General features: G+C 38.8%; 1 protein-coding gene across 1 annotated transcript in view; it reads right to left on the bottom strand.

Moving 5' to 3' along the window:
* il17rd (interleukin 17 receptor D) overlaps nt 1-12,704 on the bottom strand; it is a 64,799-nt gene that overhangs the window by 14,311 nt on the left and 37,784 nt on the right. Inside the window, exons 3-5 of the mRNA XM_028824371.2 lie at nt 7,966-8,091; nt 2,804-2,922; nt 1,737-1,857 (exon numbers count right to left, since the gene is read on the bottom strand). Coding sequence (XP_028680204.1) covers nt 1,737-1,857; nt 2,804-2,922; nt 7,966-8,091 — 366 coding nt within the window. The remainder of the gene's footprint in view (nt 1-1,736; nt 1,858-2,803; nt 2,923-7,965; nt 8,092-12,704) is intronic.

The following is a 12,704-nucleotide window of genomic DNA, read 5'->3' on the forward strand; positions in this document are numbered from 1 at the left end:
ATTCTTGATTAGTTTGAGGCGCGAGAAGCTTCTTTCACCAGATGCCACAGTTAAAAAAATGAAAAATGAACAAAATAAAGTATTTACTGATTTATTACGTCGTTATTGCATTTGATTACGTGATTTAACGTTTGAACGACAATTTGCATTTGATTATGTCATGTTTGCATTTGATTACGAGTAAATAAAATTTAAAAAAATACCTTAAGTCTACCAATTTAGGGGAACTTGAGGTAAGATGAACCACTTTTTAAAATTCCTTGTCAAATTCATATTTTTTGCTTTTTACCAGTAATTTTCAGTCAAATTATTGTTAATGATCTGCATATGCATGCGCTTGTCGCTTAGGGATGAATCGGTACGTTTTGAGCAAGTGTTTGTGAAAAAAATTTTTTTTTATCTTACCCCTACTACGGGTAAGATGAAACAATCGTTTGGGTAGACGAATCACATTATTTTATTTTGTAAAACTATCTTAAACATTTGAAATGAGAGACTATTCATAAAACAAATTGTATAAAGATACAAGTTGACGTGTCGATGATTCTATGGCTGACTGTTAACATAGGGTGGGTTATCAATGTACAGGATCTTCGAATTTTATACAACGCTTGTTTCTGAGGAACAAGCTTTACTCACCGGTGAAAAAATCTTCGTCTGGCAGAAAAGAGAAAATTTAAACCACTGCCGGTAAATTTCAAACTATTCATCCAAAAAACCGATAACATCATCTCCATAAATAGCTCCTCCTATTTGATTGGTTTCACTGAGCTGAGCCATCATAAGGTTAAGAACGGTGTCTGTTTCATCTTACCCCAAGTTCCCCTAAATGACGAGTTTAGAGATAAAGCACCCGAGCAGCTACAATTTTTTTTCAATTTTATTTACTTGTCGTAATCACTTGAAACAACGACGTAATAGATAAAAAAACACTGTAAAAACATAAAAACAGAATAAACACGCTGACCTATACATGATTATAAGTTATAATGGTTTAATTTAATAATTTACACCTAGAATTAGCGCGGGGCCTATGAAAGTGCGGGGCCCACTGCGGCCGCATAGGTTGCAGTGGCCTAAGGCCGGCCCTGTGAATGTACACAATAAGTAGTGGAAGGGATTCAACCTATTAAGACACTAATAATGTACTTATAAACAGGATTAATGCTTTCAAACTGCTAGCTTGTATTTCTAGTCTAAGCTGTATTTTATACAGTATATATATTTTTATGTGCTGTTGGGTTTAACTTGAATTGGCAATGACAAATGTGTTCTGAGATATTTGAGGTATGGAAGACACATGTTTGAGGTAATGTAGTTATGATCACTGTTCATGGTGACATGTTGCCATTAATTATCAGAATTATTAAAAAAATTCAATCTACTCTGAACATGTGACAGTAATGCCTCCATAAATGTTTAACCCTTTGTTTTACCATTTTTAGCCTCTAGAGGGGTATAGTGTCAAGGACATTTTATGATGTGGGACATAGTAAATCAGGTTCGGGTAGTTTTAGAGTTTAGATGAGGAGGAATTTATTTCTTAACCTAATCAGCCTAATCAGTTAATCTTACAAGCACTATACAGCATCATTTTCAAATCTGAAAAGATCCAAGTGGATGTCTAAATCACACCACCAAGGAAATGACTCAAAAGATTCAGAAAAGAAAGAAAGCTCAAACACACCCTAACCCAACACGCATTATTAACCACACCCCATAATACGGCCACTTACGTTTTGTCCTGAAGGCATTAGAAGTGTAGCTGCTCTCGTTCTTAATGGAGGGGAAAGGCACAATTGTCACCAGATAGTCTGTCTCAAATTTCAGGTTTGGAAAAGGCTGTGTTTCCATTTTCTGAGAACAAATTAAACAAAAGCTGTCTTCATTAATGCATCTACTTTCTGTTCTCTTCAAGCTGCTTGTATTCATCTCTTTGTGAAGGGCTAGTTATGATAGGCACTGTATAAAATGAATATTGTTTGATGAATTACTTCCATATATTATGGTGGTCGTTCAATTACAAATTTAAGAGAACTGTTAGCCGCAAGAGAAAGAGCTTGTTAAAATGTATCTGCACACACAGGCCTCCTTCTCCACCCATTGCTGTGACCCATCTGTTTGGCAGTTAGCTAAGGTTTCTAGTGGAAAATGCAGCTTCTTTGGGACTATAGCAATGTGACAGGATTTTCTTTCTTAACCCAGCCTTTCAATCTAAGACAGGCTCCCTGTTTTACCATTAGTTCACAAGGGAAACTGTAAAGAGTGGGAGTGTGCATGAGTGGTAAGACACCGGTCTTCAACCCATTAGACTCCAACCCTGGATTGCATTAAGCATTTTTTGGGAATGACATGTTAGGCCCACGCTTCAGGCTGTTTAGGGAGAAGGACTATGAACCTGCCGTGTCATGACTGGATGTCTGTAGCTCCTGCCACAGTTTCAGTAAAGCTTTCAGTGACTTGATTTTGTATTGCATTCTCATTTGCTTTATAAAGTGGCTTGTGGGTGTGGTAAATAAAAAAAGCCTAGATGGATTTCTGTTGCCAGGGTTTGGAGTGGGATTGTTAAACACAGCCACACTGGACTCTTACATCACCCTTAAGAGTCTCTACTTTTACATTCATTAAGTGATACCTGGAGACTCTGGGGAGTCAGCACTCACCTGTGTTTTTACACGCTTAGTAAATCTGTGCACTGGGCACGTGTTTGGAATGATCTGTCCTGCACATAAGCACACTACATTCTGCAGAGTCCTCATTGCCAATATTATCTAGAGATATGCAGTCATAGGCTTGTACTCACCATGGTCCTGAAAGTGTAGTTTAGCTGCCTTGGCTCTTTCAGTACGAGACGCTGGCACTGCCTGCCCTCCTGATTTTTTTCTTCTAGAATTACCCGGAATCCTCTGACGTGTTCAATTCCTAAACAGGGAAAGAACAGGCTCAGCCATGCCAGTGTTGAGAATCTATACCACTATCTTTCTCTTTTCACTGACATCTAATGATCCAATTTAAGGCTATCAGACATACTATACAGTATATGATGTGGTGAATTTAGTTATGTTTATTTTGGAATGGCACTCTTCCCTGAGTGCAGGCTCAGAGTGCTGTAACAAGTTCAAAGGTAAAATAAAATTACAAGCTTTACAAATTACTAATTACATAATACATACACATAAAGATACAGATTTGTTTATACACACAGTTAAACAAAGCAATATTCATTTGAGGTTCTGGTTTGCTCAGCTCTTACTAACTTCAATTTAGTTCAGTTTTCTCATTCTTCTATTTCTGGGACCAAAACACAAAGACTAGTTTTATACAGGGACTTTCTTTAGCGAACATTTCATGGTGTTTTAGAATTACAGTGTTTATAGGTTTGTAGAGTAATTGCTGTCACATATTTGGTGAATGTACAAGTTCAAAACTGGCTTATGTAGGGTTGCCAGGCAGGCACTACCTGTTATGATGTTGTATTTGGCATCATCTACATGGCGACATTCGCCCCACCATCATGCACTTAATTAAGCGCGCACTTCACTTTACTGTGTACACCACACCCGACAATAACTCTGAAATACACAACCTTGCATTTTTGAAAATGCTAATACTGTTGTTCACCTGCATATTGCCCTTGCCAATATGAATGAACAACCAGTGTGGAGGGAAGCAAAATATAGAAAGAATTAAAAAAAGAAAATGCACATTACATGATGGACCTAAGCCATGATACAACAGAGTGGATTTCAATATCTTCTGCAGCTCATGTTTTTTAAAAAGTGATAGAAATAGACGAATGGAAGATGTTGCCTTTCAGTGAGTTAAATTAATTGCTAACTTTTCTTTTTTTAATTAATTGGTAGACATTTATTCAACCCCACTGTATAACAACTCTGGGCTATTTTTGCCTTTCATGCCAAATTTTTGGGCAGTTTTTTTAGTTTTAATAAATCGACTTTACATCTTCTTTATTATTACTGTCGCTGTCCTGTACTGTCCCCTTTACATGGAACCAATGCTGTTAGAACACACAGTACCTCATACTTTTCTATTAATGTTTCATTTCATTCTTGCTTTGTTTTGTCTTTGTGTTTTCCATGCTCTGTTCTTTTTTATTTTAATAAAATGCTTCTTCTGTTTTGGACTTCCACAATGCACCATTCTCCGAGTGCTTTTTCCATTCCCTTTTATTTGAGGACCACGCAAGCACATACAAGTAACACAATATCAACAACTCCTTATCATTGCCATCCATTACAGCCTCTATTGGTACTTCCCTATGACATGGTGCCTACATGCTTAAAATTCACATGCAGGTTTATCATTATAATGGTGGACTATACCCATTTCAATTGCCTTGTATTTGAGGACCAGAGATCTGCGTGTTCCACTAGTAACACTTAAATAACTTCACAATCAGCAAATGATCTCTGGCTCCTGAGCCTTCTCAGCTGACTTAAATAGCCAAAGGGAGGGCTCAGGAGTGATGATGCTGGGGTGCCACCTACAAAATACATTGCATATAAGAGAATGTGATTTTACACATGGAAACATAATAATACATAAACAGAAGACTATTCACAAAAATAATTAACTACAAAAAGACATATAGAGAGCATAAATAGAGGCCAGGGAACACACACAGGTAGACACATAACAGTTTGCATATTCAAACAGGAAAAAGTAAAGCTAATCCCCATTCTGAAAAAAGAAAAGAAAGTTAGAAACACTGCATTTAGGGCACAGGTGACAAAATCTACACAGATAAAACATTGTGCCCTTAACCTTTGTTTTTTTTTTCCAGCGTGGGAATAACCTTTACTCTTTATCCCAACGTCATCTAATGTTACTTTTAATGTATAGCATTGTTGTCACTGTTTGTGTTGCATTCATTGCCTGTTGTTTATATTATACTGCTGCTGTCAGTATGTTCTAGCCCCATTATGCTGTATACACATGACAATAAATTTGAACTTGAAATGCCTTAGCCACTAGGGAGGGGGTATAATGGCTGCCCTAACGCAATAGTGAAAGGTAAGAAAGTGCCTTGTAGACCCACATGTCACACACTACTACTTATACTTGGCAAATGTGGACACCAGACCTGACCTCACATTGGAGGAAACGCTCTTGGGAACAAAAAGTATATCCAAATTCAGCACAAAGATTATTTACAGTATGTTCAGCACTGCACTGCCTACAGGTTTGATGAGGTCAAAGAACAGCACACTGTCCCTATTTATTGCATACTGAACAGAGGTGGTTATATAAAATCATTTTTGGCTGATAATTATGATTAGGAAAAGATTACCCGAAATTTGCTTTTAACTGGTACTACATATGTAGACCATGCCAGAGTAACAGAATCTCAGAAGTGTGGTGAACCGGGTCACAGATGGCTTGTTCATTGGTTGCCAGACTGAGAGAGGATGAAATTGTAATAATAATTATGACAAGGAACTAGCGATAAGAGCAGGAGTTGAAGAATTCCAGAGCAAACAATCTGCTCTTATGTCCAAGCAGCAGGTCAGTCCAGAGCCACACGTGGCTGTGATTGAAGTGAGGATTACGTGCTGCTCTGTTTTTCACTTTATCAGAGAAATTATCAGAAAAGGAGGATTAGGAGTCGTGCTCTAGTCGGTTGTGGAGGTGCCGGAAGAAATGGAATAATGAACACCTGTACTCGAATTCCATGTGCTTGCCACTGCCAGTTAGTCATCGCTTCACCTTTAATTACTCAGCTCCGCCAATGCATTCCTTTCCAGTCCCTTTGCCACAGCTCTAAAAGTTCAAAGACCGTCCCAGTGAAACTCCGTGCCCACCCCCTCCTGAAGATCGTATCGTGCCTACCCAGGAAGAAGGCAGACAGAAGCAGCTCGACCAGTTCTCCTCCAAAATAAAGTGATTTGTTTGTTCTTGCCTGTACTGGGGCAGGAGCATGAGGGAGGCCTGGACCTGTCTTCAGCTCAGCACTCCATAGCAATGCCCAGACTTGCTGCAACAGCACAGATTAACCTGAACGCAGGCACAAAACAGGCCCTCTTTGTCCTATGCGGGTGATGGAGGGCTTCATATTACCTGTTCAATGGGACTGCAGCACATGAAAGCGAAGGATCTCTCCACTGCACATTCCTCCAGGAAAACATCAAAAAGGCTCATTTGGGAGCTGTCCGATACAAAATCTGAGCGAATACAACAAGCTGCAGGAAACCTGAGCCAACAATCATTACAAAGACAGAAACTGGGGGCTTGCAGGAGAGAGAGAATGATACCCGCGCTTTACTTAGTCGTATCCTCTCCTGTGATCCAGTTTCAACATCTTTAGAAAATATTTATGTGCCGAGTCCACAATGCCACTACTGGATGATTTTTAGTCTAAGGTCCAAAATGTGTCACCACTTGGACATATTTAATGCAATTCCCTTTTTATGTGCATTGACATATTATGTGGAAAAACATCCACTGTCGTCTCCTCATCAGTCTGTCTGTTTGTCCACGTAAAACAACTTTAGTCCCAGTGGACCAATTTTTATTGAAATTTGGCACTATTATTCTTCAAGAAAATATGTCTGGAAAGTTCTACTTTTATTAAAATAGAGGGCATTGTACAAACTTTTGAATTTGTTGTAGTTTCAAACTCAAAGAAATACTGTGTGTGACTTTAATTAGGATTACTTTAAGTTTACCTTGAAGAGGTCACTCCTGCTTATATATTTTGTATAGCCTCCTTTTTTATTTGACTAGCAACCATTCCTGTCAACAAAATAAATGATCAGAGTCGCATGTATGCAGCAGCGGCATTCACCTGAATGTACTGCCTGTTAAAATCAGTGGCGCCATTGGCTTGTGTGAACCTCTGCCGCACAAAGTCACGTCGCCTGCTACTTGAAATTGGCCAGTCCAGCCACTGTTATGAGCTGCTGTATCTAAACAGGCTTTAGCATCCCCAAACCATCCATATTAAATTGATTGATGATTCTTAAAGGATCCTGTTTTGTCATTGGGGTGTTTTGTCATAGGTGACATCACAGTGGCACCTATAATAGCCCCAGTTAAACTCTACCCGTTTATGTATTAATCAGGTGTCAGGCTGTTGTGTTTTATTGCCAATAATCACAAACCGTTCAAACCAGGACTGACTGCCTGTGTCATTATTCATTAACTTACTCAGAAACAGTAAACAGAGTATACAGCAATCAAGCAAGAGAGCAGGTACTACCTTTTATTCACTCATTATACATCTTAAATGTACTTAATTCCTAAAATGTGCCTAAAGCTGGAGCAAAGTGATTACATATACTGTAGGTGTGGCATTTGCCCTAAATACAACCTGGATGCATACCAGCGCTTCTCGTGAAAGGCTAGACACCTAGTGTGTCTAATGCTCAAATGGAAGATCTTCTTGTGTTATGCAGTGAGCTGGTCAGTCATTGTGGCAGAGCCTCCAATTACAATTGCTGGGATAGAACCCAGACTGTCATTTGCTGTGGTACTTTTGCATTTTTCTCACTTTGTGGCATTTTAGGACCAATGACAGAGTAATTGCTAGATGCTAACTAACCCCAAACATTCTCTTGTTTTACCAGTACATACGTTTATTAGTATTGCATTATTTGTCTAATCAATACATGCATAAGATGCACAGCACATAATCATTCACAGTCCATCCCTATATCAGCCCCGATCAGGATGTGTTATGAGTGTTTTTTCTGTGGTTGGCTTGATGTGCTGTTTTGGGTTTGGTTCTAGCCTGGCTCTCAGTTCTACAAGGATAGTCTCCAGCTCCCTATGAGTTGGCACTGGATAATGGTTAAAAAAAGATGGATTGCTAGTTACTAGTGTACTGAAAGAACTTGCTTCATTGCTTTACTTCCAATATATTATGACATGTAAATACTTGAGTAAACCTTCCATGGCCACACTAATTCTAATATGTGTGACCATGCCACATAAACAGATGCTTACCAAGGGGACTTGGTGTCCAGTGGATGGTTGCAAACACTTGGTTCTCACAAGCATATTGGCTAAAGTTCACATTGTTGACTCCTTCAATTGCGTACTTCCCAGTTCCACTCAAGTTCACTGAGCAGTCTGCAAAACAAAAGGTGCAGTGTTAAAATAACACATTTGAAAAATGATTCTGCATGAATATGAGACCCTAAACGGCACCTTCCAATCACAAACACACCCAGAAGACCCCAAAAGCCCTATATATATCACTTAAAGAAAGAGACTTTAACTACGGAGAAGCAGGCCCAGCTGTGACTGGTGAAAAAGCTGTCTAATATAACAGTTGTCCGGTAGCAAATATGGATGTGCAGTGGCACGCACTCTAGCAGAAGGTGTCATGTCCAAAGTCTGCCAATTTTTAATCAAAATAACTTCATAATTCAAAATGGGAAAAATCATTTGTTACCTGGTGTGTAGCACAAAAAGCCAGTTCATTCAATTCTCTGCCTATAGATGAAATGTTAAAACACATTTTGACATCTGTCCTGTTAGCGAGTATTAGGGGGTGACTGGGCGCCAGTAAAGGTTGGTATCCCTGGCGAAAAAACTTGAGAGATGAAACAAGTGTTGGTCTGAAGGCTTTCAGAGAAAAGCAAACTATTGCCCAATGTCCATCCATCCATCCATTATCCAACCTGCTATATCCTAACTACAGGGTCACGGGGTTCTGCTGGACCCAATTTGCCCAATGTCTCCATGCTGAATTGAAAAAAATGATAGGACAAATGCAGACTGGAGCCACAAGGGGGCAGCAGCATAAAGAACCTCCAGGAGGTTCACAATAGTCACTGTCACAAAGGTCGGGAAAGGGGTTTGAAGGTAACTGAGGTGGGGAGAAACTGTGAAAAGCTGGGAAATTCCAAGGGTATTCTGTCACCAACTGCTCCAATACGACAGGTGGGGACTATCAAGTGATGCAGACAGGTCCTTTGGAGCATCAGGCTGTATCATGAAGAGGAAGCCACAGTACTAAGGATACTCACCTACCATATACATTTACTAATACACCTGCTATGCTAAAGACTTCCAGAATGTTTAACAATCGACTCAAGGGCTTCATTGGCATTTTCTGGGAATGCGCAGTAATCAATATGATGTCAAATAAATGGCGGTTACAGAGGCAGCCATGGCGTTCACTTGCAAATTATAAGAGCCAAAGCTTGACCAACAGGCAGAGTGTACATAATCAGTCCATAATCACTCTGAAAATTATATAGTGCCTTTCATAAACTGCACCAGTACTTCCAGTATTCCAGGGAACTCCAGAGATCGGTCAACGAGAAGGCCTACAAATACCTGGAGATCCATCTGGACAGTATCCTGGAATTTGGTGAAAAATAAAAGATATGTTGTAAAAACTGGCCCACAGTGATCCCTTCAGGTGCTTTACTGTATATGACAAGCAGCTGGATATTTTCTGCTAGTCAAAAGTGGCAAGATGATGGAAAAATTGGAGATTATTATGGCCAGTGCTGTCCATCTGCCCCATGATGTGTCACCTTAGCACTTTTAATCAGTGGCTCACTGCACCATGGTGAGCTAAGGGGTGCTACCGTGGCCCTTGTTTGTACCCAACCATTTGACCATATAGCACCTCCTTCCATTGTGCCTGCCTTCACTCAGTCAGTTATAATTAACACATTTTAACAGAAGCTGTATTTCTTTAGATTATATCTTTATTATTATATTGTGTGTTTAGTTCTGGGTCCTGCTTTTATGTAGTAGTTTAAAATTTGTTTTTACTGTTTTGCACTACAGTTTATGCTCTGTGCTGCCACTACAGTAGGTGAGGAGGAGCTTCTCTCACATCTATCTATTTCACATAGTGCCATATGCATTTGTATATCTAATATAGTGAATTTCCTTTCTATGCCTTTCATAACTATCTTTTGTGGTTTAGCTATATAATATAGTACCTTTCATAGCTATAACTCTATATATACAGTGGATTCAGAAAATCTTCAGACCCCTTCATGTTCTGCACATTTTATAGTGTTGTAGATTTAATTTCAAGTGGATACATTCAGCATTTTTGCCAATCAATCTACTCTCAATAACTTATAACAACAAATTGAAAACTATCTTCACAACGGTTTTCAGATGTACTTAAAATCCAAAACTGAAATCTCTCATTCATATCAGTCAGACCCTTTGCTATAGCAGTCCAAATTGTGGTCAAATGCATTCTGTTTGCTTAAATTCTCCTTAAGATGTTTCTAGAACTTAACTAGAGTTAACCTGTGGCCAATTGAATTGATTGAACACTGCTTAGAAAGGCACACGTGTACCTAATGTAGATAAGGTCCCACAATTCACACTGCATGTCTGGAAAAACACCAAACCATGTAGAACTCTTGCAATCAAATTGTGAAAGATCTAAAGATTTAAGTGTCCCCAGGAGTATAGTAACATCAATGAATGTGACACAGAAAAAGTTTGGAACCACTAGAATTCTTCCTAGAGTTGGCCACCTGGTCAAACAGAGTAACCAGGCAAGAAAGGTCAGGGAGATGACCAAGAATCCAATAGTCACGCTAACAGAGGTTCAGAAATCATCTGCTGAGATAGCAGAACCTGTTGGATGGATGACAATCTCAGCAGCACTCCCTCAATTAGGCATTTATGGTTGAGTAACTAGAGGGAAGCTACTCTTGAGTAAATTGTATATGACAGCCAACCACCTGGAGTTTGCCAAACAAAATTTAAAGGACTCTAAGAGCTGAGGAAAAAGATTGTCTGGTCTAATGAGCCAAAAATGTAACTTTTTTTGGGGCAGAACTGCAAACACTATGTCTGGTGAAGTTCAGGCACTGCTCATCGCTGGTCTAATGCTGTCCCCATGGTGAAGCATGGTGGTGACAGCACCATGTTATGGGGGTGCATGGACAGGGAGACTGGTCAGAATTTAGGGAGAGACAGATGTAGCCAAATATAGAAAGCAAAGAAAACCTGCTCCAGAGTGGACACGACCTCAGACTGGAGCAAAAGTGCACATTTCATTAAAACATGTTTTAATTTTGTCATTATGGGTTACCTAGTTTAAGTTGATGTGCAAAAATGCATATAAAATGAATCTACAGTACAACACACACAATAAAGTGGGCACAAAGTGAAGGGGTCTGAATACTCTCTGAATCCACTGTATATTACATATATAAAATATGGTGCCTTTCATAGCTTTCTGCTTCTCTAATGTAGTGCCTTTTACAGATGTGTAAAATTAATTGCTGCAGTGCTGCAGATGGAGCTTCTGTGATGCAAGAAAAATTTCAGACTTGTCTGACAATAAAGTGTTATCATATTATCATTATTATTATATCTATACAGTATTTATCGAATATGGTACATTTCATAGCTATCACACTGACAGTTTACAAAACAAAAAAGGAGGAGGAATGGCTGACAATCTATAAGCAAATGTGGCCCAAGCACTTTACAAGTGTCACCATCAAAGTGGGATCTAATTGTCTGTGTGGTGTCATTTCTCTTATGATTGATTTACATGGTAATGTATGAACAATTGGGCAAAAAGGAGATCAGTCCGCCATTCAAATAAAGATGACCTGGTGGCCATTAAATGGGAAAAGTGTTTCCTGACCCAGACCACCAATACCTGTCCATTGCCAACTGTAATTGTTGACAGCCAATGTCCTTTTAGCCAAACATCCCAAGTTTTGTAGTTTAATTATCATTACCTACAACCTTACTACATTTACTCAAGCAAAATTAGCCCCTTGTATTGTAATTTTGTCACAAACCTCTGTTTTCCAATTTTGTCCTCAATCACATAGTCACACCACTTTTGGGTGTGAAATGTTCATCATATATTGTGAATTTTGCCTGTGATCACACATCAGTCATGTCTTTCAGATAATATAATTTAACCCCTAGTATTCTGTGATGTCCACATTACCATCATCATCTAATTCTTCCACGTGAAGCCTGAACACCATGAGGAGTGATTAAGATTACTGATGTTAGGTAGAATGCCCAGCGGGAGCTAGGCAGTCTTGTGGCCTCAGAACCCCTGCAGATTTAGTTTTTTAATTTTCTCAAGCTCTCTGGAGTTTTTTTTTTCCCTCCTGGCCATCTGACCTTACTTTATTCTTTGTTACTTAGTATTGCCTAATCTTATTTATTTAAGCGGCAAAAAAACGAAAGTGTCCAAAAAAAAAAAAAAACTAAACTTCACATTAGCGCAAAAAAACAGAAATTATTACTCTGAGAAATAACTAAAAGGCGAATAGAGAACGAATATATGGACACAGGTGATATGTCAGCAGTATGTAAATATTGTAAGGCTTTGAAGTATAAGTCAGAGAATTTCAAAAACGTGTTTTACCTCACATGCATTTATTGGTTACTTTGCAAAAAAAATTATTAACTGTTGATGATGTAGATCGCTTTGTCTGTGTTGAGATTCCAAACAGAGAAACCTATCCTGAATTATCTCTAACCTGCTCTGCTGGTGTCTGGCCCTTTTGTTTTGTAACCTCTTTATGATTTTTCACTTTGTTTTCTACTCTGTCTTTTATTTCTGACCTCGCTTTGTCCTGCTTTTTTTTTCCAATGACACCTTGTCCGTGGTGATTATTTTCCCTTTTTTGAGTATTAATTTCCGTTTGTTTGCGATACTGCGATCTTTATTTTCTTTTTTTATAGTTTCTAATTTTCCTACTTTCATATTCTTTAAC

Source organism: Erpetoichthys calabaricus, chromosome 18 (genome assembly GCF_900747795.2).
Source record: "Erpetoichthys calabaricus chromosome 18, fErpCal1.3, whole genome shotgun sequence".
Classification (NCBI taxonomy): Eukaryota; Metazoa; Chordata; class Cladistia; order Polypteriformes; family Polypteridae; genus Erpetoichthys; species Erpetoichthys calabaricus.